This window comes from Siphateles boraxobius, unplaced genomic scaffold, assembly GCF_051911475.1.
Source record: "Siphateles boraxobius isolate OS27281-9 unplaced genomic scaffold, OSU_SipBor_1 12, whole genome shotgun sequence".
NCBI classification, from domain to species: Eukaryota; Metazoa; Chordata; class Actinopteri; order Cypriniformes; family Leuciscidae; genus Siphateles; species Siphateles boraxobius.
The window spans coordinates 24,675,628-24,700,929 of record NW_027508722.1 but is presented as its reverse complement, the minus strand read 5'-3'; the positions used below and the strand labels follow the sequence as shown (position 1 = coordinate 24,700,929).

At 36.3% G+C, this 25,302-nt stretch overlaps 3 protein-coding genes across 4 annotated transcripts; 1 reads left to right on the top strand and 2 right to left on the bottom strand.

Annotated features, from left to right (window-relative positions):
• Positions 1-801: 801 nt before the first annotated feature.
• On the top strand, positions 802-3,451 carry scnm1 (sodium channel modifier 1). Its single transcript, XM_077214401.1, has 8 exons — positions 802-976; positions 1,066-1,136; positions 1,229-1,317; positions 1,397-1,491; positions 1,759-1,859; positions 2,329-2,447; positions 2,544-2,679; positions 3,031-3,451. The coding sequence occupies exons 1-8, from the start codon at positions 926-928 to the stop codon at positions 3,140-3,142; spliced, it is 774 nt and encodes a 257-aa protein (XP_077070516.1). The 5' UTR covers positions 802-925; the 3' UTR covers positions 3,143-3,451.
• A 1,318-nt stretch (positions 3,452-4,769) lies between these two features.
• Positions 4,770-16,259, bottom strand: tmod4 (tropomodulin 4 (muscle)). The gene is made up of 10 exons (XM_077214387.1): positions 16,019-16,259; positions 12,406-12,568; positions 11,084-11,240; positions 10,689-10,811; positions 6,899-6,991; positions 6,618-6,748; positions 6,293-6,400; positions 5,497-5,640; positions 5,264-5,408; positions 4,770-5,137 (listed from the first exon to the last, which is right to left on the bottom strand). Exons 2-10 carry the CDS (start codon positions 12,511-12,513, stop codon positions 5,115-5,117), a joined length of 1,032 nt encoding a protein of 343 aa, XP_077070502.1. The 5' UTR covers positions 12,514-12,568; positions 16,019-16,259; the 3' UTR covers positions 4,770-5,114.
• A 469-nt stretch (positions 16,260-16,728) lies between these two features.
• vps72b (vacuolar protein sorting 72 homolog b) lies at positions 16,729-20,613 on the bottom strand. 2 transcript variants are annotated; one of them, XM_077214375.1, is made up of 7 exons: positions 20,234-20,576; positions 19,456-19,608; positions 19,131-19,254; positions 18,325-18,501; positions 18,094-18,238; positions 17,319-17,375; positions 16,729-17,188 (listed from the first exon to the last, which is right to left on the bottom strand). In XM_077214375.1, exons 1-7 carry the CDS (start codon positions 20,348-20,350, stop codon positions 17,074-17,076), a joined length of 888 nt encoding a protein of 295 aa, XP_077070490.1. In that variant the 5' UTR covers positions 20,351-20,576; the 3' UTR covers positions 16,729-17,073. The 2 variants fall into 2 exon arrangements, with proteins under 2 accessions (XP_077070490.1, XP_077070483.1); XM_077214368.1 differs by having other exon boundaries at positions 16,729-17,375; positions 20,234-20,613.
• Between the last annotated feature and the right edge of the window lie 4,689 nt (positions 20,614-25,302).

Sequence of the window (25,302 nt, the reverse complement as noted above, 5' to 3'; positions counted from 1 at the left end):
CGTTCATGCCAGAGCCATACAGAGAAAGAGTTGTGACACTCCCATAGACCGCCATAGGAACTTTGGAATGCGGAAGTAACGCGTGTCGTGGAGCAGCCAATAGTTCCAAACACTGATAGTTCCAGCATTGAACCCCATTCATTTTCAGTGTTTCCGAAGTACTTATTTACCGAACATTGCTGCAAATATAGTCGTTGCTTTCTACGTTATGGGAGCAGTCCATTTCTCTCCTAAATCATTCATTTGTACATGCACAGCGTAATTATTTATATTTTATGTTGGTTGGAATTCTGAACGGACCGCCACTGCAGACCTCTTTGCGTGATCACGAAGGTAGGCTAATGGCTGAATCGGAATTTATAAGCAAGATCACGGATCAATAGCCTAATACAGCCCACTTGTGCTAAAATAAATATCATGAGACGTCCATCATCAGATAAGCCGCCAAAGCCAGTGCTACTACCCATGCGAACATGAACACTAAGCTTTTCCCTCCAAAAAAAACCTAAAACTTATCTAAGTAATATACAGTATTTCGTTGTCACCCTGCCTCTCCAAAGGCAAAACTGACATTAACTAAATGCAGTAACAGCTGAAAAAGTACTTGGGTGTGCGTTTTATTTTATATTTACCGTTCAATAATGTAACCGCTGCTGTCTGTCCAATAGAAGAACATGACAGCCAGCGTATGATTTGGAACTATTGGGGCTTACATGAACCACGTGACAGCCATAGCGGCGACATCGAATCGTGTCGCAACTCTTTCTCTTTATGGCTCTGGTTCATGCATCGGACATCACTACCCACAATTCCACAGACAAAAACAGGAAGGAAGGGATGTTTTTAGTAAGACTATCGGTGGTTGTAGAGAAATAAGAAATTAAATTACTTGTAATTCCTAGAAGTATACTACAGGTCACCAAACATGTCTTTCAAACGGGAGGGTGATGATCAAAGTCAGCTAAATGTATTGAAGGTATAACAAAAACAGCAAACTGACAAATATGTGATATTTGCACCAGCCCATATTCTTCTTCTCACTGTCTTTCTCTGTTTATCTTTCAGAAACGACGAGTTGCAGATCTTCTGTCAAACTTTATCTCAGATGATGAAGCTGTTCTGATGAAAAACGGGAGGTGATTATTGTATTGCTGGTTGTTTGAATTGCACCAAGAAGTCTGTGACTGAATACATCCCATTCACTAAGTAAAGTTTTTCCTCATTGTAGATACAGCTGCCTTGTGTGTTCTCACCGTCCTGTATTTGACACTGTTGATATGCTCATGGTGCACAGAAAGGGAAAGCGACATCTTGAAGGTGAAATTCTACGCATTTACTCAGCCTCTGTATAAACTGCCATTCAGGATTTAAGTCCTCTTTGTCTATTCATTTATAGGAATGAAATGGTTCTACGGCAAAAAGAATAAACTGCAACGTGAAATCGATAAAAGAAGGCATCAAGACTATGTCAAAGCAGAAGATGATCGACAGGTGTCTGAATGCATTTTCTTCAATCGGTTTATACAGTGGTATCCAAAAGTCTACCCTTCTGTCTTCATTTTGCCGATATAATACACTTTTTTCCGTGATTAGTGACCTAAAAATAGTGCGCAGAATGATTTAATTTCGTTAATTTTTATTTCCAGGTTTTATTTTTGAATTTTCAGATTTTCAGTGTAGTCCCAGACTTTCAGACCCTACAGTACATATGTAGATATAACAAGGTTAGTTACTCAGTACATTATTGCTTGCCTTCAGGAACCCTGCAGTTCAGCTCCTCTTCTGAGCCAAACACGCAAAATTACCCATCATGCCTTACTCAGAACTGCTCCGTACAGTAGCTGCCACAGAAAGGCCAGGTAATGTCTGTGAGCTGAACCATGTTTATGAACCTTCTGCTGTCATATGTCAGAATTTTTATAGACTTCTATAGGCTGTTTGTGTCTTTCTAGTTTATTTGACCTCAACCACGCTTCATATCTGATGAATCTTGCAACATCGAGAACAACAAACTGACTTGAACTTAATAACGATACTATTGACTTCTGTAGAGCTTCTTAAAGCTGAATTGAACTTATTTCTTAATTGATTAACTTTACAGGGTTATTGAACTGAACTGAATCAACATTGAATTAATTTGAGCTTATAAAGACATTATTGTCTTCTGTAGAGCTGCTTTACAGCAGAATATGTCTAATATTTAATGAAATCATAATGTTCCTGTTTATTACTTTAAAACTGCTTTAAATCTGTATTGTATAAAGCGCTATATAAATAATAGTGACTTGACAAATTTATCTTCATTTTGCATTTTCTACATTCATAAAGTGAACGAACGGAATCGTCAGGATGTGGCCAAGAAGATGGAAATGATCAAGTCAACAATATCAACCCTCACACGTCCATGAGCACAGGAAGTATTGACTCTATGTCAATAAGCACAACAGGTACACCAAAAATCTGTTTATGTTAAGGCAAAATACATTTTGAGCTTATAATTCCTTTTCATTTTCCATATGCATTTTGTTAATTGTGATCTGTAGTGCATCTGGGACAGATTGAAGGGTTAGGAGAGACAAAGAAGAGAAAGAAGGGGTCCAGCATTGTGACCTCCACTGATTGTGAACCTCTAACAGAGCAGAGACGTAGAGAACTGGACCACTACCTCAAATTAAAGAGGTATGACAACACTCCACACAATGGCTCACATTACTGACTATAGAAGTGGGGCCAGTTGCATAAACAGCCAAAGTGTTAAGACTGTAGATGTGTCCCAGTTCACTGATGTAACTGGCTTAAAGTTATGACCATTCGTAAAGTTTGAAGAAAATAAAATGATGACTAACTTGGAAGACTAGTCCAAGCATTTTTATGCAATTGGACACTGATGTTAGCATACAAGTAGGTATTCAAAATAAATGTTAAGATCACAGTGAGATTATTAAATGAGTTAAATGAGCTTCTCATTTATCAATCTCTTTTCCTCCTTCCCCAACCCCACTCCCTCCCTTCCTCCCTCCACTATTCCAGTTCAGGGTGGCTGCAGGACCGAAGTGGTAAATGGGTAAAAGATGAGAATGTCGAGTTTGACTCGGATGAAGAAGAACCGGCTCTGTTGCCTCCTTGCAGTGAATCTTCATAGCAGACTCTGCTGAAACAGCTCCATACAGTTCAGCAACTGCTTAAAAGGCTTCAGGCTACAACTGTGTGTGAGATGACGAAAATGTTCTCGATAGTCAGCTCTCATATGACATCTTTAAGTGTGACCCACTTTATATATAATAAGGTTGAAACTTTAAGACATTCTTTCTGGAAAAGAGTTTGTGCTATTGCACTTAGCATTTTGCAAATTGTATTAGTACTGTGTACCTGTGGTATGATTTAAACAATTTTCTGATTCTGACCCAATAGAGGATGTTTTAGAAAATAAATAAAGTTAGTCTGTTAGTTAGTTCTCCTCAGTCTGTTCAATCTCATGTGGTGTATTTTTACAAACATCATTATCATTTTACTTTCCATGTGTGAATGTTGGTTGCATGATTGAATAAGTCCAAATCTGTTCCAAATCGAGAACAGAATGTTTAACGGCTGCTTCGTACTGTGGTTCCTTTGCCAAATGCCATCAGATCTTGGCAGAGTGGGACCACATTCTGGAGTATACCTGGGAAGTTTAGTCACTAACAGAAAGCGAACATTTACTTTTGTGACTGCTGTACCTTTTTATAAATTCTTTAAAAACTGTACTTGTCAATTGGTGACACTTGGGAATCTTCATAGCAGGATAGCAGCTGTTCCAAAGGGGAGCATAAATCTCCTCGAGGAAGGCAGTATATATTTGGAGCTTTGTAATTCAAAGCCATCAGCCAGGGTTTCATGACTGGGTGCTCTACGTGTATAAATAGGTTAGTGGAGGGGGGGAGGAAGCACGGCCGTGGGATATTGAATAGTTCCATTTGTTTTGTGCCTCTGGGTTTGGGTCATTTGTACAGGTTAATCATATAAAAGTTATGAAATGACTCATGCATTATTTTATCTCAACCCTCTATTAATTTAATAATGTATAATCTAATATTTAATCTATATTGTAACAGAGTCCAGATCTTCAAATGTAAATGAAGCTGTTTTTTTTTACAGTGAGTCTGTTGAGAGCATCTGCTTTGAGAATATAATGCATGTTTACACTTACTTCCCACTTTTTTTAAAGAAATCTCACCAAGGCTGCCTTTATTTGATAAGAAATTCAGGGGGGAAAAAACTGTAAAATTGAGAAATATTACAATTTAAAAAATGTTTCTATCTTAATATATTTTAAAATGCAATGTATTCCTGTGATGGCAAGGCAAAATTTTCACAAAATTGCTCCAGTCTTCAGTGTCACATGATCCTTCAGAAATCATTTTAATATGCTGATTTGGTGCTCAAAGATTTTCTTCTTATTGTCAACGTTGACAGTTGTGCTGCTTATTATTTTTGTGGAAACAGTGATACATGTTTTGAGGATTAACTGATGATTAGAAAGTTCAAACAAACAGCATTTAAATAGAAATCTTTTGTAACATTAAAAATGCCTTTGCTGACACTTTTAAACAATTTAATGCATGCTTGTGAACAGTTTAATGCATCCTTGCTGAATATAATATTTTCTTTTAAAAGATTATAATGACCCCAAACTTTTGAACTGTAGTGTATGTCAGTGCTTTGATAGAACAAACCTGAATTTAATTATGTTTTTGTAATTTAATTAAACTTTGAAGTCTGAGTAGACAATATAGATTGTAATATTTTATTTGAAATATTTACAAAAAACTTTGCCGGGAGCACCATATTAGCAGAAAATGAACTGAGTAACTAGTGTCTTTTCATGTTTCAAACTGAGGTATTAAAGAGCATGTCAATTTTATTAGATCAGAGCTTTTGATTTGATGAAATCCACAAAAAAGCAATGAAGTCTTATCAAGCTGGCGATAATGATATCCACAATGGCCGACGGTGAATGGTTAAAGCGTGTCAGGGTCATCTGTTGTCATGGCTGTTTCTGAAGTGTCTGTAGGACTCCAAGAGTGCACATGGAGAAGGTTGATACCTCCTAGATGAACTAAACTCCCATCTTCTTTTCATCTTACTCTCTGCTGACGAACTGGATATGGGGTGAATACAAAAAAGTTCAATGTAGAAACAATAATGAATAAAACAATGTTCCTGTTTCAGCTGCAGACAAGTACAAACGGCAATATTTCAGAAAATAATATGAGAACACACTCACGGATGTCATTGTTTCTGGTGATGGCTATGGCGGCTCTTGCACGCGGGCCCTGCTGAGTGAAGTGATAGCCAATCTTTATGATGCTGGGGTTATTCTCCAACATGGATGCAATCTCCATCTCAACTGAGTCGCCTAGTTTCTGTCTCTGTAGGAGTGCGCATGAACAATTTAGTTTTACGATTTAAACAAACATGCCATCAGATGTTTTTGGCAGGAGTATTTTAGCCTCTTACTTGGTTGTCAATCTTAATCTCAGTCAGGGTGGTGTTCTCTCTCAGTGCCTTGGCGACGGCCATCATGCCTTGTGCAGTAATGAAGTTGGACTCGATGTTGAGGCTCTGCAGGGTGGTGTTGGACTGTAACATCTCTGCTACAGCCTGACTCGCAAGAACAGATCAAGAGAAACAATTGATGTCGACTGACCATCATTTCCATAATACATACAGAAGAAGACAGAATTGAGCAATGATTTTATGAAGAATATTAAAATGAACTATTAATTAGTCAAAAAAAATACACTACAAAAGTTTGGGGTCGATACAATTTCTTTATGTTTTTGTTCTTAAAATACAGTAAAATCATTAATATTGTGAAATATTATTATTATAAGATTTTCTATTTTCATTTATTTTTAAATGTTATTTATTCCTGTGATGTCAACGGTGAATTTTCAGCATCATTACTCCAGTCTTCAATGTCACATGATTTCTTATTATTAATGCCTTTACTGTCACTTTTGATCAATTTACTGCAACCTTGTTGAAAAAAGTATTCACTCTTTAAAAAAAATCGGACCCTTTTGAACGGTACTGTTCATGACTAAACTGAATAGTTCCAATAAATTGTTCAAAAAGTTTTTACTTTTATTAACAGCATTTTAAAACTACAAAAATTCAAACAGACTAAGAATTTATTTGATCAAGACACACTTAAAATATTTTCAAATGTATTTTCAGACTTATATGTGGAAGATATGAGATTGAAGCAAAGGAATGAGTTTATGAAACATCATCAGAATTGCAGACTTACAAAGGCCACAGGGTCATTACTGCGTGTCCCAGCGATGCTGAGGCTTTGCACATGTGTGTTGCGCTTCATAGCCTCAAAAATCTCTTTCAGGGTTGGGATGGGAATGTCCTACATCAACATAAACACTCATTAATATCATTATTCCGCTCAAGCAGAGAAATGCATCAATTCTTATGATTAATTTAGGTAATTAATCAGAAGTTTTCAAGAAAACAAATACTTAAAGTGTAAGTGATCAATCTGTTTATAATATTAATGTTAAGTCTAGTCTGTGATGTGACTATAATTATGCTTATTGAGGTGTCAGTACTGTTAGCATGTTTACCGGGATGTTGTTGAGGTTGACCTCCTCCAGGCTGCTGTCGTTTTTCTGGATGCATCGGAGAGTGCCCTCCACATCTGTGTCATTTGGAGGCTCGTCAGGATAGATCTTATACACATCTGGTTTCACCACACCTAAAAGAGAATTGACCAACCAGCTTTTGATACAGAAGTTCCTACTGTGAATATATCAGTGACATTCAGTGAATTAAAAAAAACTCAGTATATCAAACTTTCAGTTGACATTAAATAGTTTAGTGTTAAATGTGTTATATGTATACATACTGTTGATGCCTTCTGTGTTTGCAATCTTGCCAGTGGTGTTCAGGGCATCATAATATTGCTTGTTGCTCATGAGCGTGTACATCCCCAGGATGGCTGTGAGGATATAAACATCTCATTAGTAGATGATTTAAATATACAATACTCTCAGAGTACTGTTATAGGATGTCAGTGAATATCTAAATATGTTTTAATAAAAACATAATAATAATAATTATTAATAATTATTAGTTAAGAAATTATAAATATTAAAATATATATATATAAAATATGTTTATATATATATATATATATATATATATAGTACATTTGCAATACATTTATATGAATAATATTACATAATATAATACAATTTATTAATATTTGATAAAATAAATACAAAATTTTATATAATAATATTATGTTGAAGATTAAAATTAATGAATCATTTATATTTTATTTAATGATAAATGTATAAATAGTAATAATGAATCATTTCATTTTAAATAATTATTTTCATTAATATTATTTAAAAAACAAAATAATAAGTACATGTTTAATAAATTACAAATGTTTTTTAATATAATTATAGATCATCTTTTAGTGGAATAGCTTGTGAAAAACACTGGCACAAATCATCAAACTGCACTGCAGAGAACTGTGTTGAACAGCAAGTGGCGCTGACTAACCAGTAAACCCACCATAAAAAACTCCCTCCATGTTTCCAATAGCACACTGGCTGGACTAGTGAACAAAAACAGTGGGGCAACAATAAAAATTGAGACTGGGTGATAGACCATACCTCACCTTTGTACTACAGCTCTGAATGCCATTTTCAGATACAATAGCCAGATTAAAACCACCAGCACAATTAAAGGGGTCAAAAAGTGTGTATATATATATATATATAATGTTCTTTGAGGTCCGCCTATAAAGTTAGTAAGATTATTACATCGAAAACATCCTAATTCAGAAGTAATAGGCTATTTTCTATCCTTTTTTCTATCCTTACTCTTTCTTTTTAAACACTCCATTTTGGTGGGCCGTGCCTCAACTTTCGATGTTACCATACATGTTTGAGCCACAGTCTGATCCAGAATCAGAAGAAAATCCACAAACCTACACCGAACCTACAACGAATATGCTACAGAAATGTGTTTATCTCATTACATAGTTGAAACATTTGCTAATGAGAAACATTTATGCGTATTACATATGCTTTAAAAGTCTTGGTTGTACCAAATAAAGTTTAAGCAGCCTACTTTGAGTTACCACAACTTGCGGTGTTTAGTGTAAAATGAGACAGCTCTCATTAGAGTCACAAATGATTTGCTCTTATCATCCAATCATGGTTGTATCTCGCTATTGGTGTTACTCGATCTCAGTGCTGCATTTGATACCATTGACCACAACATTCTTTTAAATAGACTCGAAATTTATGTTGGCATTAGTGGAATTGCATTAGCATGGTTTCAATCATACTTATCTGACCATTATCAGTTTGTAGCAGTAAATGAAGAGATGTCTTACAGATCAAAATTTCAGTATGGCGTACCACAAGGCTCAGTACTAGGACCGTTGCTGTTCACTATGTACATGCTACCCTTAGGAGATATCATTAGGAAGCATGGCATTAGTTTTCACTGTTATGCTGATGATACTCAGCTCTATATTTCTTCAAGCCCTGATAAAACTTACCAATTCACCAAATTAACGGAATACATAGCTAATATAAAAAATTGGATGACTAGTAATTTCCTACTACTTAATTCTGAAAAAACAGAGATTCTAATTATTGGACAAAAAACTTCCTCACGTAATAACCTACAATACTGTCTAACCCTTGTTGTCGGTTAGGAACCTGGGTGTGCCCTTTGATAGCAATCTTTCATTTGAAAGTCACGTGAATAGTATCTATAAAACCGCATTTTTACATCTAAAAAATATATCTAAATTACGTCATATGCTCTCAATGACAAATGCAGAACAATTAGTACATGTGTTCATGACATCAAGGCTAGATTATTGTAATGCTCTTATGGGTGGTTGCCCTACACGCATAATAAACAAACTACAGCTGGTCCAAAACGCAGCAGCTAGAGTTCTTACCAGAACCAGGAAGTATGACCATATTAGCCCGGTTCTGTCAACACTGCCTTGGCTCCCTATTAAACATCGTATAAATTTAAAAATATTGCTGATTACTTACAAAGCACTAAATGGTTTAGCTCCCCAGTACTTGAGCGAGCTCTTAACGCATTATAGTCTTTCACGTCTATTGCAATCTCAAAATTCCGGCCAGTTGATAATACCTAGAATATCAAAATCGACTGCTGGCATCTTTTATTTTCTCTCTGAAAAGCCTACTTCGAACTGTGCTTTGTTTAAAAATGAATCCACAGTAAAATGAAGTGAACTAACAAACAGTGTTTTACTGACGCAATCTGGAACTTTGTTAAAAAATAAAGTTCATCCACGCTTAGGATCTCAAGAAAGGTAATACAAAGACTGTTTTTCCACAACTTGGCACTCCAAAATGTCTTGTAATCCTCAGTCATCTCTATGGTTTTGTTGCTGGAGTAATCCTATGTTTGTGTCTCTCGTATTTACTACTACATGACCTGTGTAAATCGGTGGGCGGGGTTAAAGAGGTAAGGGTGTACTGTAGAAGTATTGATTTTCTTCTGCAGAGGCGGTCTTTTGTCGCATTATTACGCCATACTGAGACAAAAAACGAAACAAGTCATTTAGGGAGCTTGGTTTTAGTAAAAGCTGTTTTTGGACTAACAAGGAAGTTTTGAGTTTTGAAACTTCAAGGATATTTGTATAGTATATTGACCTCTTATATGTTAAAAGATCAAGGAAAAATTGATTTCTCAATTCATGACCCCTTAAGAAATGGAATATTACAGCTATCTGTGTCTGTACAATCTCTAGTTAGCTGCATCTCAGCAAAAGCAGACTCATCCATAAAATCACCAAAGGCAAAGGCTATTGACAGTTTAATCCTGAGCTGGACGTGTTCCAGAGTTAAAACTGTGTTCTGAATGAGGGGCTCTGCTGGATAATCTGCTCCCATTGACACGCTCCAAAACTCATGTGTGCTATGACCACAGCTTTAAATGCCCTTAAAGGCAAAGGCTTATTATTATGTGCTCACATCCCAGCACAAGGACATTAGACTATTGACCGGTTTCCATCACTTCAGTAAGTTACATCAAGAAGAATGTTATGTTGCACTTTTAATAGGAACGGTAAAATATCTGATATTTATGTTTAGTTAAATACTGCCAATACACCGTTAGAGTGTTTCTAGCCTACAGAAGACTTGCAGCTAAACATTTTCACTCCATCTCTGCACATGTTGACTAGTTGGTCATTGGTCATTTTATTTTGGTGAGCTGCTGAGCTTGGGAAAATAGATACTGCGTGGTATAATTCTGTGCATGACCTACTACATTCATAGTTCCACAAACAAGTCAGCTAGACTGGTTCTTTTATATATATTCAAAAACAAATTCTCATACGAGACACTAATTGTACAAATAGAGCAGATGAAATTAGAAAGGGTTTGATTGACAAATGTAATGGGTATATGATCAGCTGTTTACAATAGCAAATAGAAGACTAGTCCTTAGTCAAGGATCCAAATTTGGATTACAGTCAGAGCCATTACCGGACATTACAGGTTATAAAGCGAGTGATTAGTTGTTATGCATATCTAGAGCCCTCAGGAACGGATAATGAATATCATAAGTTGTTTTATGTCATGTGAATAGAAACAACAGGAACAGAGCAGAAATGTGATGCCTACCTGCAATGTCACACATTTCAGCATCTGTTGCATTCCTCAATGCTTCCTCCAGCTCCGGTTCCAGAGTGATCTGTTCCTCCGCAGGGATTTGTCCTGACCCTGGTTTAGGGACAAAGGCTTTACCTACAGACAACAGAAAGAAAGAGAAATGCTCACTATAATAATTTACAGATAAAATAAGAATGAACGTAAACAAACAAACTAACTAATAATGAAATTATAATTAGAAAATGATACATACTTATAATAAATAATCATTTAAATTAGATATATGTTCTAATAATTAAGAAGCTGCCTTTATTCTCTATGCACGTGTCAATATAGTATGTCAAAGCATGTGTGTTTACTAAGTTATGTTAACTGTTATGTTACTATCAGTCCAATGGTGGTGGTACCTCTCTTCTCCCCTGTAAAGGGTACAAGATCATCTCTGTCCTTGTGTTCAATGGCCTCCTTCTCCAGGTAATCCATCAGGGCGAAGCGATCGAAGGGGCCCGTGGGACTTTTCTTGGTCTGGTCACGCTGGCGGTAACCGGCTGGGAGCATGGCATTCTGAAAGGTCCAGAGAAGTGAGTGAATTTTAAAACCATCATTGCAACACTCTCCTGCATGTGTGTGCTGTTTACAAATGAAGTGTGCTCCTGTAGAATTTTGAGCTAAGTGCAGTTTAACTTCAATAAAAAGTATGTTTAATAATTAAATTGAACCCTTTGTGTATGTAAAAAGTTTAAAATGATTTCTGCAACCAGAAATCACCTATTTACATATCTAAATTTGATCGGTGAATCCTTACAGAATCATTTGTTTTAAACAGAAAAATCCGTCATCATCTACTCACCCCTATGTCATTACAAACTCGCAGGACTTTTTTTTTTTTCAACGGGATATACAATTTATTTTCAAAATGTCAAAGCTGCACTTTTTTAGTTAAAAATCATTGGTGATCATTGTCCAATTCAGCAGCAATTATGCTTATTTATTTTGCAGATCTCTGGAATACTTGACTCTGATTGGTCAAACACTGCATTCAGCAGTCACATATTTCTGAATATTCGCTGTTGCACATAGCATTGCTTTATATCAGACCATTGTTCCGCTGAAACAGTGCTAGTTTTTTTTTTCTTGTTTTATGCAAAGCAACGGGTGCAATCATGTGTCTCGAGGTCACCTTGTCTGGGTTTATTTTGCAAAAATGACCTGCTGACTGGACATTACCTCTGCCTTATTTATTTGTTTCGTTTGTTCATTCACCCCCTTGCTTGCTTTTTTTTTGTTAATTTATTAATTCATTCATTTGTTTATTGATTTAAATTGGTTTTTGGGCTGAACTCAAATACGTAACCTACTTAAAAATGATTATTTTTTTTGCAGCAAAGCCATATAAGGACCATTTTTGGTTCCCCAAAGAACCTTTGTCCACTATAAAGAACCTTTTGTGCAATCGAAAGATTCCATGGAAGTTTAAGGTTCTTCATGGAACCATCGATGCCAATAAAAACCTTTATTTGCAAGACTCCATGTACATGGCACTACTGAGTTGTTGAAAAACAGTGGGGTTTGTCTCTTTGGTCATATATTTTCTCATCTCGTCTACAACTGATGTCACCTTGCAAACAGTTACATGTGGCAAAACTTTTCATTGCTTATACAAAAGGGCCGTAATGTACTTAAATGATACCTAGCTAGCCATGATTTAAAGAGTTGCACGGCATAGTACCTCAGGGTCCATCTCCTGTAGTTCATACTCCAGCTTCTCCAGCTCCTCTGCGCTGAGGCCCTTGAGGATGGCATCCTCGTCAATGTCTCGGGGATCGCTCTTAGACATGCTTGATGCTTGTTGGTACTCTCAATTCACACAGCTCGCCCAGAGACAGCGGGCCCTGAGAGAGAGATAAAAGTTTATACCAGAAACTTGCACAAAAAACAACTAGTTTTAGTTAATATATTTGGCTTGCAAATAAGGCACAATAATGGCTGCTTGCTTTATTCAGTCCCTCAAAGCTTTCTGTAGAAGTTGAGAATGAATGGGGAAACCTGATTTCCAGTCCAAGTCACTTTCAGCCAGGCCAAAAGAGCCAGACACTGAAAGTTCTCGATTGGGAACCGCTTACATTGTTAAATGCCACAAAGCCCAGCTGAATTAAAAGGACAAGGCTAGCATTTGTGTACAGGAAGAGCTTTTGGGGGGTCTGAGGGTACAGTGTACTTGGGAACAGAGATATGCCTTTCATACAACACCATCTAAGATCATATAGGACATGAGGAAAGAACTCACTGCTTTTTGATTCCAAGGCACAGAGACAGAGAGAATCTTGCCTATTTTTAGCCTCTCAACAGTAACTCTTAGGTTTTGGGTTACAGTAAGGAGGAGAAGGTTAGAACTGTGAGAAGTTATCACTGGCTCACACTCATGTGAAGGTGGCCGCCTGTTAAACAGGCTGATAGAGTCATGGGCTAGTCAACAGTTTCAGACCACCACACCCAAACTAGATCTGCAACACAATCTACAGACAATACAGACTAACATGTTGTGTAACAGACCTAAACTCACCCATCTGTATCTACAGATACAATTTAACTTAAAAAAAGCTAAAGCTCTCCATAAATGTTTGATTATAATCTTTCAAATGCTTTTGATATGTAAATATTTCTAATCAAATTACTTTTTTTAAGATCGGCGATCAATGTTTACAATCATGTAGTAAAACCAACGAGGTCATGAAATATATGCTAAATATATGCTAATGAACATTACTGCTAAATTTCACACAATGAATCACACAGATCTGTTATGTTCCATACTTTCATGAACATACACTCCTGATACTTGCTACATAATTAAATAAATATAGTAAAGTAATGAGCAGATTAGTTAGTGATGGCTTATGTGATATTATGGGCAGAATCTAAAAAAACAAATGTGTTTTTGTGTTTGTTTTTTGGTTGTGTATTTGTGGTTCTCTGTCTATCAGAGGTGTTAGACCAGAGTAGCATGGCTCTAATTTGTAAAGCCAGTGACACAAACACAGGATCAGAGAGCTAAAAACAGAAAATAAAAATGAAATATTGTAGACATCAATCAATGCACCACAAATCCTCACCCCATTTTAAGAATAATTATTAATCGTTAGCAGAATTGTTTTTCAGATTTAGTTACTCGTCTACTGAACCTATTAAATTGAATATATTCTACCAAAACACTTTACAGCAGATACATTTTTCTGATTTAATATATCTAACTTACTTAAGTTTAATACAATCTCAGTTTTAAACAAAGGATAATGACATTAACTATCTTCTAAATGACCTTGCCCTCAGAAATGGAAAATGCGTCTGACACAAGTCTTTCAGGAACCTGTCAGTCTACAAGATTGACAGCTCAGGGATTATAAATAGCTAATAACTATTGTCTCCTCAGTCTTACAATAAACATACAGGCCAAAAGCATGCCTTCTGTTGACCAGGTGTCATCTCTTTTTGTGTTGCGGAAGAAAAATAAGCGGCTGTCTGCCTGTTCCGCACACCTGTTCTCTCAACTCTTAAGTGACACCAACTCAAGCCTAAATAATATTAGCTGAGTTTCACCTGTTCCGGTTCGCTGTTGTGAAGAGGGTCTTTTAAATTAGTTCTTCAACATGGAATCCTTGTTATTTGACTGTTGCAAGGCAGCAGCTAACATTTGACATTTCCAATTGAGAAAATATTTCTTTAATTCAATTTTACTTTTAGTTGGGAAAGTAACTGTTCTTTTGTGTTACAGATATCATTTTAAAGTTTTTGTAATATAGTGTTCAAATTATAACTATTATAATGATTCAACTGCAAATCAAACAAAAAAATCAGATAGGGCATGTTTCTTGAACTGTTTAAGTGATTAAACTCGTGCAGAAAGACAGACAGAAAAACAATATTGACAGAACTACACATAATAAAGGCACTAATAAAGGTTCTAAAGGTTTTTTTTGCAGCGATGCCGTAGAAGAACATTTCAGTGAACAATTCTTAAATGGAACACTTTTTCCTATAGTGTGAAGAACATTTAAAAAAACTCTAAAGAACCTTTTATCCAATGGAAAGGTTCTGTGGACGTTAAAGGTTCTTCATGGAACCTTTTTTTTAGGAATGTAGGCAGAACTTCCAAACTCTTGAAAATAAAATGCTTTAATCCATGGTTCCATGGAGAACCTTTAACATCCATGGAAACTTTCCATTGCATAAAAGGTTGAAAAAGGTTAGAATCTTCACACCAAGAAATAATTTTTAAAAATGGTTCTTTTAAGAACTGTTCACTGAAAGGATCTTTGGGGAAACTCAGAATGGTTCTTCTATTGAACTGCAGTGAAACCCGCCTTTTGGAACCCTTTATTTTTAGTCCTTCCTTGTTTATAAATTTTTTTCTTGTACAACATGGCAAATAACTTTAAATCTGTCCTTCAAACTGACTAAAGGCATCTCCAAAAGCAACATGACTCTTTTGACTGCTCTCCTTCCAGAGGCCATAAAGTTATTATCGTCCATATGACAAAAACCTTGGTTCGGTCTCAGAAACCCAATTCCCCCCCTGGTACTTCAAAAGCACACAGAACAAATATCGGGCACTGACACATCAGATGCATATCATCCACCAGAAAAAGTGGCCAGAACTTTTCTGACATGCAGCAAACAACCTTCTTATTCAGATTCATAGTTTATTCATAGACTCTTTTATTGGGAGCATTGTCCAGCTGACACACAGCTCATAATACTTCACACTATTTGTAGGTTGACTTCACCAAGTCTAACCACCCAAGTGTAAAATTCCAAATCAACCTCAGATTAATTTTAGCTTCACAAGTCAGCTACTTCCAGCTGCATAAATCCTCTTCGCTTGCAAAGCTACAGTGTGCAGTAGCACTGCCGGCTGGGAAAATAATGGCTGTTTTAAAAACAAAAATATATCTAAGAAAATTATATTACATAGAAGGATGACAATAAGCAGGCATTAAACAAGACTGACATTTTTAATAAAAGAAAGATTGTTTTGACAAAACCTCAAATCAACAGGTGCATGCAGGGAGACCCTGGAAAACACAAAGCCTTAGCCTACTCTGGTCTCTAACTACTCTGATAATACTCTAATAATAATACACCACGAACCACTCACTGGGGCCCATATCCATTAACTGATTGCTTCAACTCAATACAAATAATAATTCATGCAATTAAAAACTGAATGCAACAATGCGTTTATTTTATACTGATACACATAAAAATACAAGCTTATGAAATTTAAAAGATTATACATATGTGGTTCTGTTGCTAGAAGAGACAAGCAGACACAGATTACCTACCCACACTAGGACTCAGAGCTGCTGGGATCTTCTGTACAGACACTGTATGTTTGAAATCAGAGAATAGCCCCTCGCTCTCCCCCTCCCCCCTTAAACCCTCCCTTCTTCGCTGTCTTTCCCCGATAACTCGCCTACTCTCTGCGGGGAGCTGAGACAGGGATACGGGTTACTCTTCATGAGGTCAGCATTTCATTATTTTGGCTTTGAGAGATTAGTGACTATGAGAGAGAGAGAGAGAGAGAGAGAGAGAGAGAGAGAGAGAGAGAGAGAGAGAGAGAGAGAGAGATCATGTAGTCATCTGTTTCATTAACTCAGGTTGACTCATTAAAAGTGTTACATTTTGGTAGATAGGACTGACCTCTAGGGTATAGACGCGGTATTGAAAGTAGGAGAGACCCGAATTTGAAGATCAGCTATCTCTGTTGACAATTTTTTCGAAGTTTATACATTGGCTTTAATACGAAGTCGGTTCTCTCCAACATAAGCAAATTTTATAGATAAACCATTTTTTTTATTATAAAAAATAACAAAGACATTCAATAGGCAACAAGACAGCAATCATTACTGCTGTTTTCACTAATATGAATACATTATAAATACATATCACCACATAATTACATTAAAAAGTGCATTTAAAAAAATAAAGCATAAAACCGATATGCAAAGGACAACTACACATTCCATACAACAATGAAGCTTATTGCACTTACAAATACTCTGGCTGTATGTTACCAAAGAACACTGACTGGATGGATGGATGGATAGATAGATAGATAGATAGATAGATAGATAGATAGATAGATAGATAGATAGATAGATAGATAGATAGATAGATAGATAGATAGATAGATAGATAGATAGATAGATAGATAGATAGATAGATGGATGGAGGATCCTCTCTTCTCTCTTGTCTTGTCAATCTTCTGTATTTTTCTACATCCCTTGTTTAATAAAGATCTTCTGCCGCAGATTCTTTGCAGTGGTGTCAGCTGGAGTCGCTGTGCCCGTGCAGGGCAGGCCATGGGCAGTCACATACTTTTTATAGGCCTCCCGGATTATCCTAAAGGCTTGCACATTAGCGTATGGAATGTCCGTGATGGGGTCTCTGTAAAGCGCAGGCTTATGGGTAACAGGGCAGACCTCCTGGACAGGAATTCGAGGAGCTGGAGACTGGGGAAAGAAACGCAGGAAAGATTCATCATCACTGAATGTGATGTAGGTGCGGGAGCATTTGGCAGGGTTTACAGCAGCTGTGTTAGTGGATAGGACACTAGGTGGGGCAGTAAGGGTTGATACTGACTGGGAAAGAGCTTGTGGAAGGTGAGGGCCTGGATTCTGCAGGGCATCTTGGTCCAAACTGTTAATAAGAGGTAACGATAAAAAATGTAAAGACATAAGAGATATAAAGATTAAAAAGGTGCACTCATTTTTTTTCTCATGAAAACTTGAATTTAGAATGTGTATAGGAAAATGAATTGTAGTGTCTCCCTTGGAAATAAAAAAATAAATACATTTTCCATAACCATAACAAAGATGTCTGTATTTATTTTTTCACTAATTTCATAAATAGTTATTATAAAAAAATTACTTATAATTAAGAGTATAATTTATTTCTGATAGAATGATGTATGGTACAGTACATCCCATTTAAAAAAATGTGATTGTTTATTCTATTTATATTATATTTTAAGCATGTTTCAAATGTTTGTTTAAATATAAAAAAGATTTACACATGTAGAACTCAACAGTACTTTTGAAAAATGTTTAAAATAATGCATGTACACATTAGATGGAGAAAAAAATAAAATGACTGAGTTCAGCTCTAAATACCAACAAAAAAAAAGGTATTTTAGGTCATATTAATGAATGAAAGTATTTGTAAACATAAGAGCACTCATACTTTATCTGCCAGGCAATATAAAGATTAGATAGATCTTAGATAAAATGTACGCCCCACCTAAGATAATGAAAGTCTAAGTCTAAAAAGCAAGAGAAGTGAGAAGTAAAAAAAAAGAAAAAGCAAAAGCAGTATGCATGAATACATTCACAAAAAGATGAGGAACCAGTAGAATTACCCCTCTACATCCACGTTTTCCTCTTTAAGAGTGACGTCCGATACCAGGGGCATGAGCACTGAGTGATATCGAATAACAGATCCCACACACTGACGCTTCATATGAACCTGTCGTTTCTTGTCTGCCTCCAAACGCTCATAGTTTTCTGCAAAAAAAAATCAGAAACAGTTATTAGCATTCAAGTTTTAGAGACAGAAAAATTTGCAAAAGTATCAGTTATCAATTCCTCACCCAGTGATCGAAGGTTAATCTCTGCTGTGACCTTGGCTTCTGCCAAAAGTTCAGCCTGGGTCAAAGGTCGCTCATGTCTAGTACCCTTCCTTCGACGTGGAGCAACCTGCCTCTCCTGCAGCCTCAGGTAAGTCAGCCGTGTGTGTTCGGTCGTGGACTGACGTACAGACTTCCTGTCTAAGACAAAAACAATTCATCAGATATTGATTTGGATATGTTTACTAACATTCACTCTGTCCATTATCAGTTTATGATGTGGTCGACACGTGAGTAAATTCTTGGCTTTGCAGGAAGGGATGTAAAATTGACTCATTGACAACTTTTTGATGGATTTGTTTATCTTTAGTAGCCAACGAACACATTTTATTGCACTCAACTAATCAACTAATTCACATGAAGCAAAACAATGACTACATTGATGCTGTTTTGTTTGTGTTTTATGAGTTTAGATTAAATATACAATCAGTGTGTGTGTATATAATAAAATGTTTTATTATTTTTGAAAACATCTGTAATCATTAACATCTACTCACTTCCTGTTGAATAATGTTATGATAATGTTTACTTTCTTTACAGAAACTTGTTTATGGCAGTCACAGAAGGAGGGAGGGTAAATGTGTATCTGATTAATTGATTTAGTTCCACACATTTTTTCAGCAATGAACTGAAGTGACTTGTTATTTCTGTTAAAGGGAAGAACAAATGAAAACATTTTAGAATATACTTACACTGATCATTAAAAAGGTTGGCTATGTATGTTCAGTTATGTCACTTGTGCATGCGTGAACAAAGTGAAAGACTCTCACTCTTGCTGATGTCCTCCTGTAGTTCAGGGGGGTTGTATTTGTCGATCTTTGTCTTGTCTGTCCTCCTGGGCAGTTCAGCCAGTTTCCTTTGTTTTGGTTTCGGCCGCACCACTTTAACGGGCTCCTACACAAACACAAGGATCTGGGATTAAAAGGGGCGTAAAAATGAACATTTTGTCATTATTTTACTTTAGGTACAGAATGTACTGATCAATCTTTTCCATACAATTTCTAGCTTCAAAAAAGATGCCAAAGAAGCATAAAACTAGTCCATACAACACACACATGCATTATATTCCCAGTCATCTGAATAACTCTCATATACCTTATAGGCTTTGGTCACCACTCTGCTCTTCCTACGTGGGCCGTCCTCCTCCTGCTCGCTGTCAGGTTCATCCCCTTCATCAATGTCAAAGTCACTGTCCACCTCATCTTCCGTTTCAGACAGGTCACCCCTATACTCTTCGTCACCTGATTCCTGCACAAATCAAGTTTTGAGGACTCAAAGTCAAAGATAAGACTCTAGACAAGTGCAAATGACTACATATTCCTGCATAGATTACATTCAATTAGAATAATTTATCCAATACAATATCTAATTTATTAGACTAATACATTTGTATTAAATGAATTAACCGTCAATGTAAGCATCTAATCACCCTCGAATGAGGGTTGTGTCACCCCAATTATTGTGTTCATTTTTAAAAGCTGCTTTATAGTATGAAAATAGTTGTGGAAAAGCTCTATACAATATATGAGAGAATATAGAGCCTATTGTGAAAATCTCCAGACAATACATTGACAGAAAAGGTGAAATATCCGAAATGTGGCCAACTTATATACAAAAATACATTTAAGTATTATATACTGTATGTTATAAGTTAAACTTGTGATTTTTTTAGCATAGGCGGAATAAATAAAAGCACAATGACTCCAGAGAGTCATGGGATAATGATCTCCTGACAGTCTCAAGACAATAAAAATCAGGGTGACAGGGCACATTCTCACAGAAACAAGTCATGCAAGTATAAATGTATTACATTTGCGTAAATATGTCAACACAAGCCCACGACAAGCCGCACAGGTGATGTTTCATCACTCACGTCGTGAAATCCTCCATAGGTGGTCTTGTAGAACTCATCCTCCTCTTCTGCATCCAGTAGTCTGGACATGCGGTTTCCCGCAGTCTTTCGAGGAGCCCTGCTGAAAGCTAAACTCATCCTAGCACCTAAATATATTTCACTATCAATCAGATATGTAAAGACAATAAGATACGTATTTAAAATAAAATGAAGGACATGACAAGTTCAAATAGAGCAGGGTTAAAATGAGACCAGATTTCAGGATAGGACTCAAATCTGTAACATCAGGTTAATAAATTGAAGGTTTTCAAATTATTATTATCAGATCATGCCAGCATGACAGAATAAACGTTAGACTCAATATGGCATTAACCATTAAGAGAGTAATCGATGAAGAGATCTATTTCCAGACCAAACTAATAGAACTGATGAGATTCATCCCACGGCCACCAGGTGGAGACAGAGGTAGAGTGAGGACGTCTGAACTAAAGTACCCTCGTGTTGGGACATTTAAGTTCATTTTCAGAAACTTTGTAACACCAGATGTCACACACCTTAGTCAAATGACATCAGGAAAATATATTCTATGAGATGGATAGTTGTTTAGTTTTCCCACACATTTCCACCAATGATTTGCCATGATACTTTTCCCATTACTTATGTTATGTAGCTATTAGCCAACTGGATAAAGAGTATACAAATAATGTTATATTTTATATCTGCACTCACAAAAAGCAGCATTTACCAAATTAGACAATTTAATGTCTGGCATAACCTGAAATATATCACTAAAACTGATAAAAATGAATAATTTGTGAGAAGGTGGTTGCTGTTCTCCTTGTTATTAAAGTTGTGTTCATGGATCATTAGCATTCAAGGGTCAGCAATATGTTTCTATAAATAGTTGAAAAAATTAAATAAATAAACACTATTTTATCTGTCTATTTATGTGACAAAGTGGATATGTTATGCTTGACGAATGTTGTTGAGCATTAGAAAAAATAATCATGAATGTTAAATAAGATAATTTTTGAACTCTGAAAACTGTTTAGTGCACTTTGTCAAATGTTGTGAACTTTATAACTCATATATGTATATATCAATAATTTACTAATTTTTATGGTTGGCAATGTCATTTGCTTACTCATTTGTACATAGCCCTTAAAAAAAATCTCAATGAAACCAGATTACATTTTTCAAATACCATTTTGCCTTTCGACATGTCATGAATCAGTTTTTAAAACTCAAAAATTTCAAAAATGCCTTCAACGTAATTTCTAACTAATTTTTTTAAACAATTTTTAAATAGGCTAATTATATAAAAAAATTCACTGAGGTGTTAATAGCAATGCAAGTTATACTGAAAGTTTTGCAGAACTGTGTCGCTCACTAATCGATCCTTTAAAAGTATGTTTGTATACCACTGCAGGATAAATCTGGGACATACTTCAGATTAGCCAAAATGCTCTGGTTATTTTTTAATACATGATACGGAATTGCTGCCAAACAACGATATGCCATATAGACCTTTTAAAGGCAAATTTTTTTAATCAAATTGAACATGAAAATCATCAAAACAATGTCTGGGGACTTTACCTTTGAGGAGTTGAGGGGGAAAATACCAAGGCCGAACCAATTTAACGATTTAAATTTTTTGTAAAAGTCCATGGGGGAAAAACAGAGAAAGGAGACTCAACTATATTCCATGGGAAACTCTATTCAATACAAAACAACAACACTTTATTTCTTAAAACAACTGCCTTCCTTTAAATGAGATAGAGGTATATAGGCTACTCATTAAGGAATGGAAAGTTACCTTAATTAATGGTATCTTGGCAATGATTAAACTAAACTTGCAGGTTGCAGGAAGAATTCCCCAAGAGGTCAAGATCATTTGAATGCCATGGTTCTGTACTTGTTTTCCCTTTCCTGTTGTGGGAAAGGTTAAAGTACACATCTATGAAAGGCCACCCATGCAGATCTCTCTCTTTTTCATCCACACACCCACCCACCCACCCACCCACCACACACACACACACACACACACACACACACACACACACACACACACACACACACACGCACACGAGAATTGCTATATCCAAATTTCCTCTGATGGCCAGTATGCAGGGATTTTAACAGAATAGGCCAATTTAAAGTCTGTAAGCTACAAAAATGGTGCTCGTGGTATTTTAATCTCTGAATTTAACATAGACAATACACTCTTGCTAGTCGTTTCTGGGAACGTAATGAAAGCAGCACTGACAGAACACAATTGTCCTTGGAACAAAGCTGCAGTGTATGTTCTAAGCTAACATTCAATGTCATTCCTTCTCAACCCATGCATTTACATTCATTTGAAAACCAAAGGTGAGAGACATGTACAGCCAAACCCCATCCTAACAACAAAGTTTACGTTCTTTAAACGCTTTAAATTTAAACACTTGGTGTATTAAACCATAAAGCAAGTAGAATTGTTTTGACGATGGCATGCATTGTATTCCTCCCACGCTGAAGGTTATTTACATAGAGGTGTGCCTTTGTTTCAGCCATGAGGAATAAGGAAGATGGTAATTCCGGCACTCGTCCGAGATATGGAAATGGAATGCAGATGTAAAGCTTCTCTCTGCCAGATTACAACGATTTTTTGACTCAGAACATGAAGTTATATAAAAGTCCGTGAATCATTAAACAGCTGATTCTAGAATTTCTGTGTTGAGAATGAACAGGTTTCGGCTTTTAAGAAAGAATGCCGATGCCATCAGTAAGAGCTTTGTGCTCAGAATGGTGTTTGGTTTCTTTTTTTCTTTGATGTCTGGCTTTAGTGTTCCCTGTTTCTTTCTCCCTCTCTCCCTCCTATAGCCTCTGTAGAATACAAAAACATTTGTGAAACTGAGAAGGGACACGCTCATTCACAGAAGAAATCAAAGCGGCCCCTGACAATATTGCATTGACATTAGTAGTGTTTACAGACTGGAGTCTGTTTGTTGTTGTTGTTGTTGTGCGGTACTGAGCTCAAAGGCTCTATCGTAGGCTGTGTGATTGGTACCATATGAAGGACGTTGTTGTTAGGGCCACTGAATACAGACATTATTCTGAGGGCTTTAGTGGAAAATGATCTCACAGTTTCGGAATGTGAAAACATGCTGCTGCTGGGAAGCGAGGTCTGTGGGGGTGTTACATATCCCATATCCCATACCCCCCCCCCCCCCCCCCAATCCCACTCCCTCCCTCCCTCTCAGGGATCTGGAATGCAGACCACATCCCCAAAAATACGAGGCAACGTTTTGGTCAGAGGAAATGATACATCATATGAACATCAGATAGAAATAGTAGGTAAAAAACTCTTTCCTTTTAAAGGTTTGTGTCCAGCGTTAATCAGTAGGGAAACATTACGCAATGAGTACAAAAAATAGTCCAGTTTGACTTGTTTGACCCAATTAGTAAACAGTTCTTAATGGGACACGTATGTTTTGAGGTATTTGGGTTGAGTCTATAAATTAGGTTTAGTCTGCTTTTGTTTGAGCTGTCATTCCCTTCTGCATCAATGTCCATGTCAAAAGCATTACATCGTGACATTACATAAGGCCAGGGTTCTGTTTGGGCATGTTAGAGGACTGATGTTTTGACCTCAGAACAGAATGTTCTTGTCTGCATCCATGGTGACGTAACGTCTCAGACGTCCAGCCCACCGCTCACATCATGACCTCTTTTTGCTTCACACAGAGAGAAGAGTTTTGATAAGGGGATCAAGAAACAACAACTGTTTGAATATGTTTTATAAGTCCCTGTGGAATGTACTGTTTCTACTGAATATTTAGTGTCTGACAGCAGTCCTCTGGAACATTGTTCACGACTATTCTCAACAAAAAAAATCTTTTCAGATTCAGATCAAGACATAAGCATTAGTGTCTTGAAATGACAGAAGTGAATCATTGGCACATGTATGAAATATGTGGAATTTTTCCAAAGATAAAACATTTTTGTCTTTTCAACAAATGGTGAAAGGAAGAACATTTAACCCTTAGAAAATGTTGATCAACCTCAGGTGCTTAAGATAACTAAAATATTAAGTGAGGTTTGCCTTTTTATTTTATTTGGGACATAAATACAGTTTAAAACCCAGTATGTACATTGTTTTTAATAGATATTTTCCTGCAATAAAAACACCAGACTAAAATAACAAAAACAACAGGGTGGCAAATTTAGTCTAAAATTAAACTGTCACTTAATTGGGGCTATAGTTGGTTTGTACAGTATAAACTCACTCTATCATTCAGGTTTGTGGTCAGAATTTCAAATGTTTTTGAAAGAACTCTCTTATGCTCACCAAGGTGGCATTTATTTCCTCAAAAATACAGTAAGAACAGTAATAGGCTATTGTGACATATTATTGCATTTTTACACAATATGTAATCTAATGACTCCAGTCTTCAGTGTCACATAATTTTTCAGAAATCGTTATAATATGCTGATTTGGTGCTCAAGAAACATTTCTAATTTCTGTGAATGTTGAAAATGTTGTGATGCTTAATATTTTTGTGGAAACTGTAATTTCAGAATTCTTTGATGAATAGAAAGTTCAAACGAACAGAAATGATCTGAAATAAGTCTTTACAGTCACTTTTGATCAATTTAATGCATCCTGTATGGGTCACAGTTCATAAATGGCAGTGACATGCTTTCTATCCATTAAAATGGTTACGTGAACAACTAGGGAGACTATAGAGGCCAAAAATATTTGCACACTTAATAACATCTCTGAGAAAAAGGGAAAAAACACACCACTGCAAACATTTGAACCTGCAAAGCAAACTCATTTACCAACATAGCATCACTTTGCTTGCATAAATCTTCATTAAATGATGCGTCAAAGTGTGACGCTATGCCATAAATCAGTTTAAAAGTGTCAAGCATAAATAAACACCACCACATGTGACTAAAAGGTGGGCTGTTAAAATGACAAGACATACCTCAAACAAACATACATTGATATACACACACCCCGTACTGACAATACAGCATGTACTGAAGCACTTTATGTTCTTAAATACACAACCTGCCATACATGTTGCAGTTGATTGTGTGAA

What these genes read in the sequence shown, in the direction of transcription:
- scnm1 (XM_077214401.1), top strand. Translation starts at nt 926, where the DNA reads ATGTCTTTCAAACGGGAGGGTGATGATCAAAGTCAGCTAAATGTATTG. An exon ending in AAGCAGAAGATGATCGACAG is followed by an intron (nt 1,492 to 1,758) that starts GTGTCTGAATGC and finishes GCTTGCCTTCAG; the next exon opens with GAACCCTGCAGTTCAGCTCC. An exon ending in CACTACCTCAAATTAAAGAG is followed by an intron (nt 2,680 to 3,030) that starts GTATGACAACAC and finishes CCACTATTCCAG; the next exon opens with TTCAGGGTGGCTGCAGGACC.
- tmod4 (XM_077214387.1), bottom strand. Translation starts at nt 12,513, where the DNA reads ATGTCTAAGAGCGATCCCCGAGACATTGACGAGGATGCCATCCTCAAG. An exon ending in CTTTACAGGGGAGAAGAGAG is followed by an intron (nt 10,812 to 11,083) that starts GTACCACCACCA and finishes TGTTGTCTGTAG; the next exon opens with GTAAAGCCTTTGTCCCTAAA. An exon ending in CACCAGAAACAATGACATCC is followed by an intron (nt 5,138 to 5,263) that starts GTGAGTGTGTTC and finishes CCCCATATCCAG; the next exon opens with TTCGTCAGCAGAGAGTAAGA.
- vps72b (XM_077214368.1), bottom strand. Translation starts at nt 20,350, where the DNA reads ATGAGTTTAGCTTTCAGCAGGGCTCCTCGAAAGACTGCGGGAAACCGC. An exon ending in CCTATGGAGGATTTCACGAC is followed by an intron (nt 19,609 to 20,233) that starts GTGAGTGATGAA and finishes TGATTTGTGCAG; the next exon opens with GAATCAGGTGACGAAGAGTA. An exon ending in GATTAACCTTCGATCACTGG is followed by an intron (nt 18,239 to 18,324) that starts GTGAGGAATTGA and finishes TTTTTTTTGCAG; the next exon opens with AAAACTATGAGCGTTTGGAG.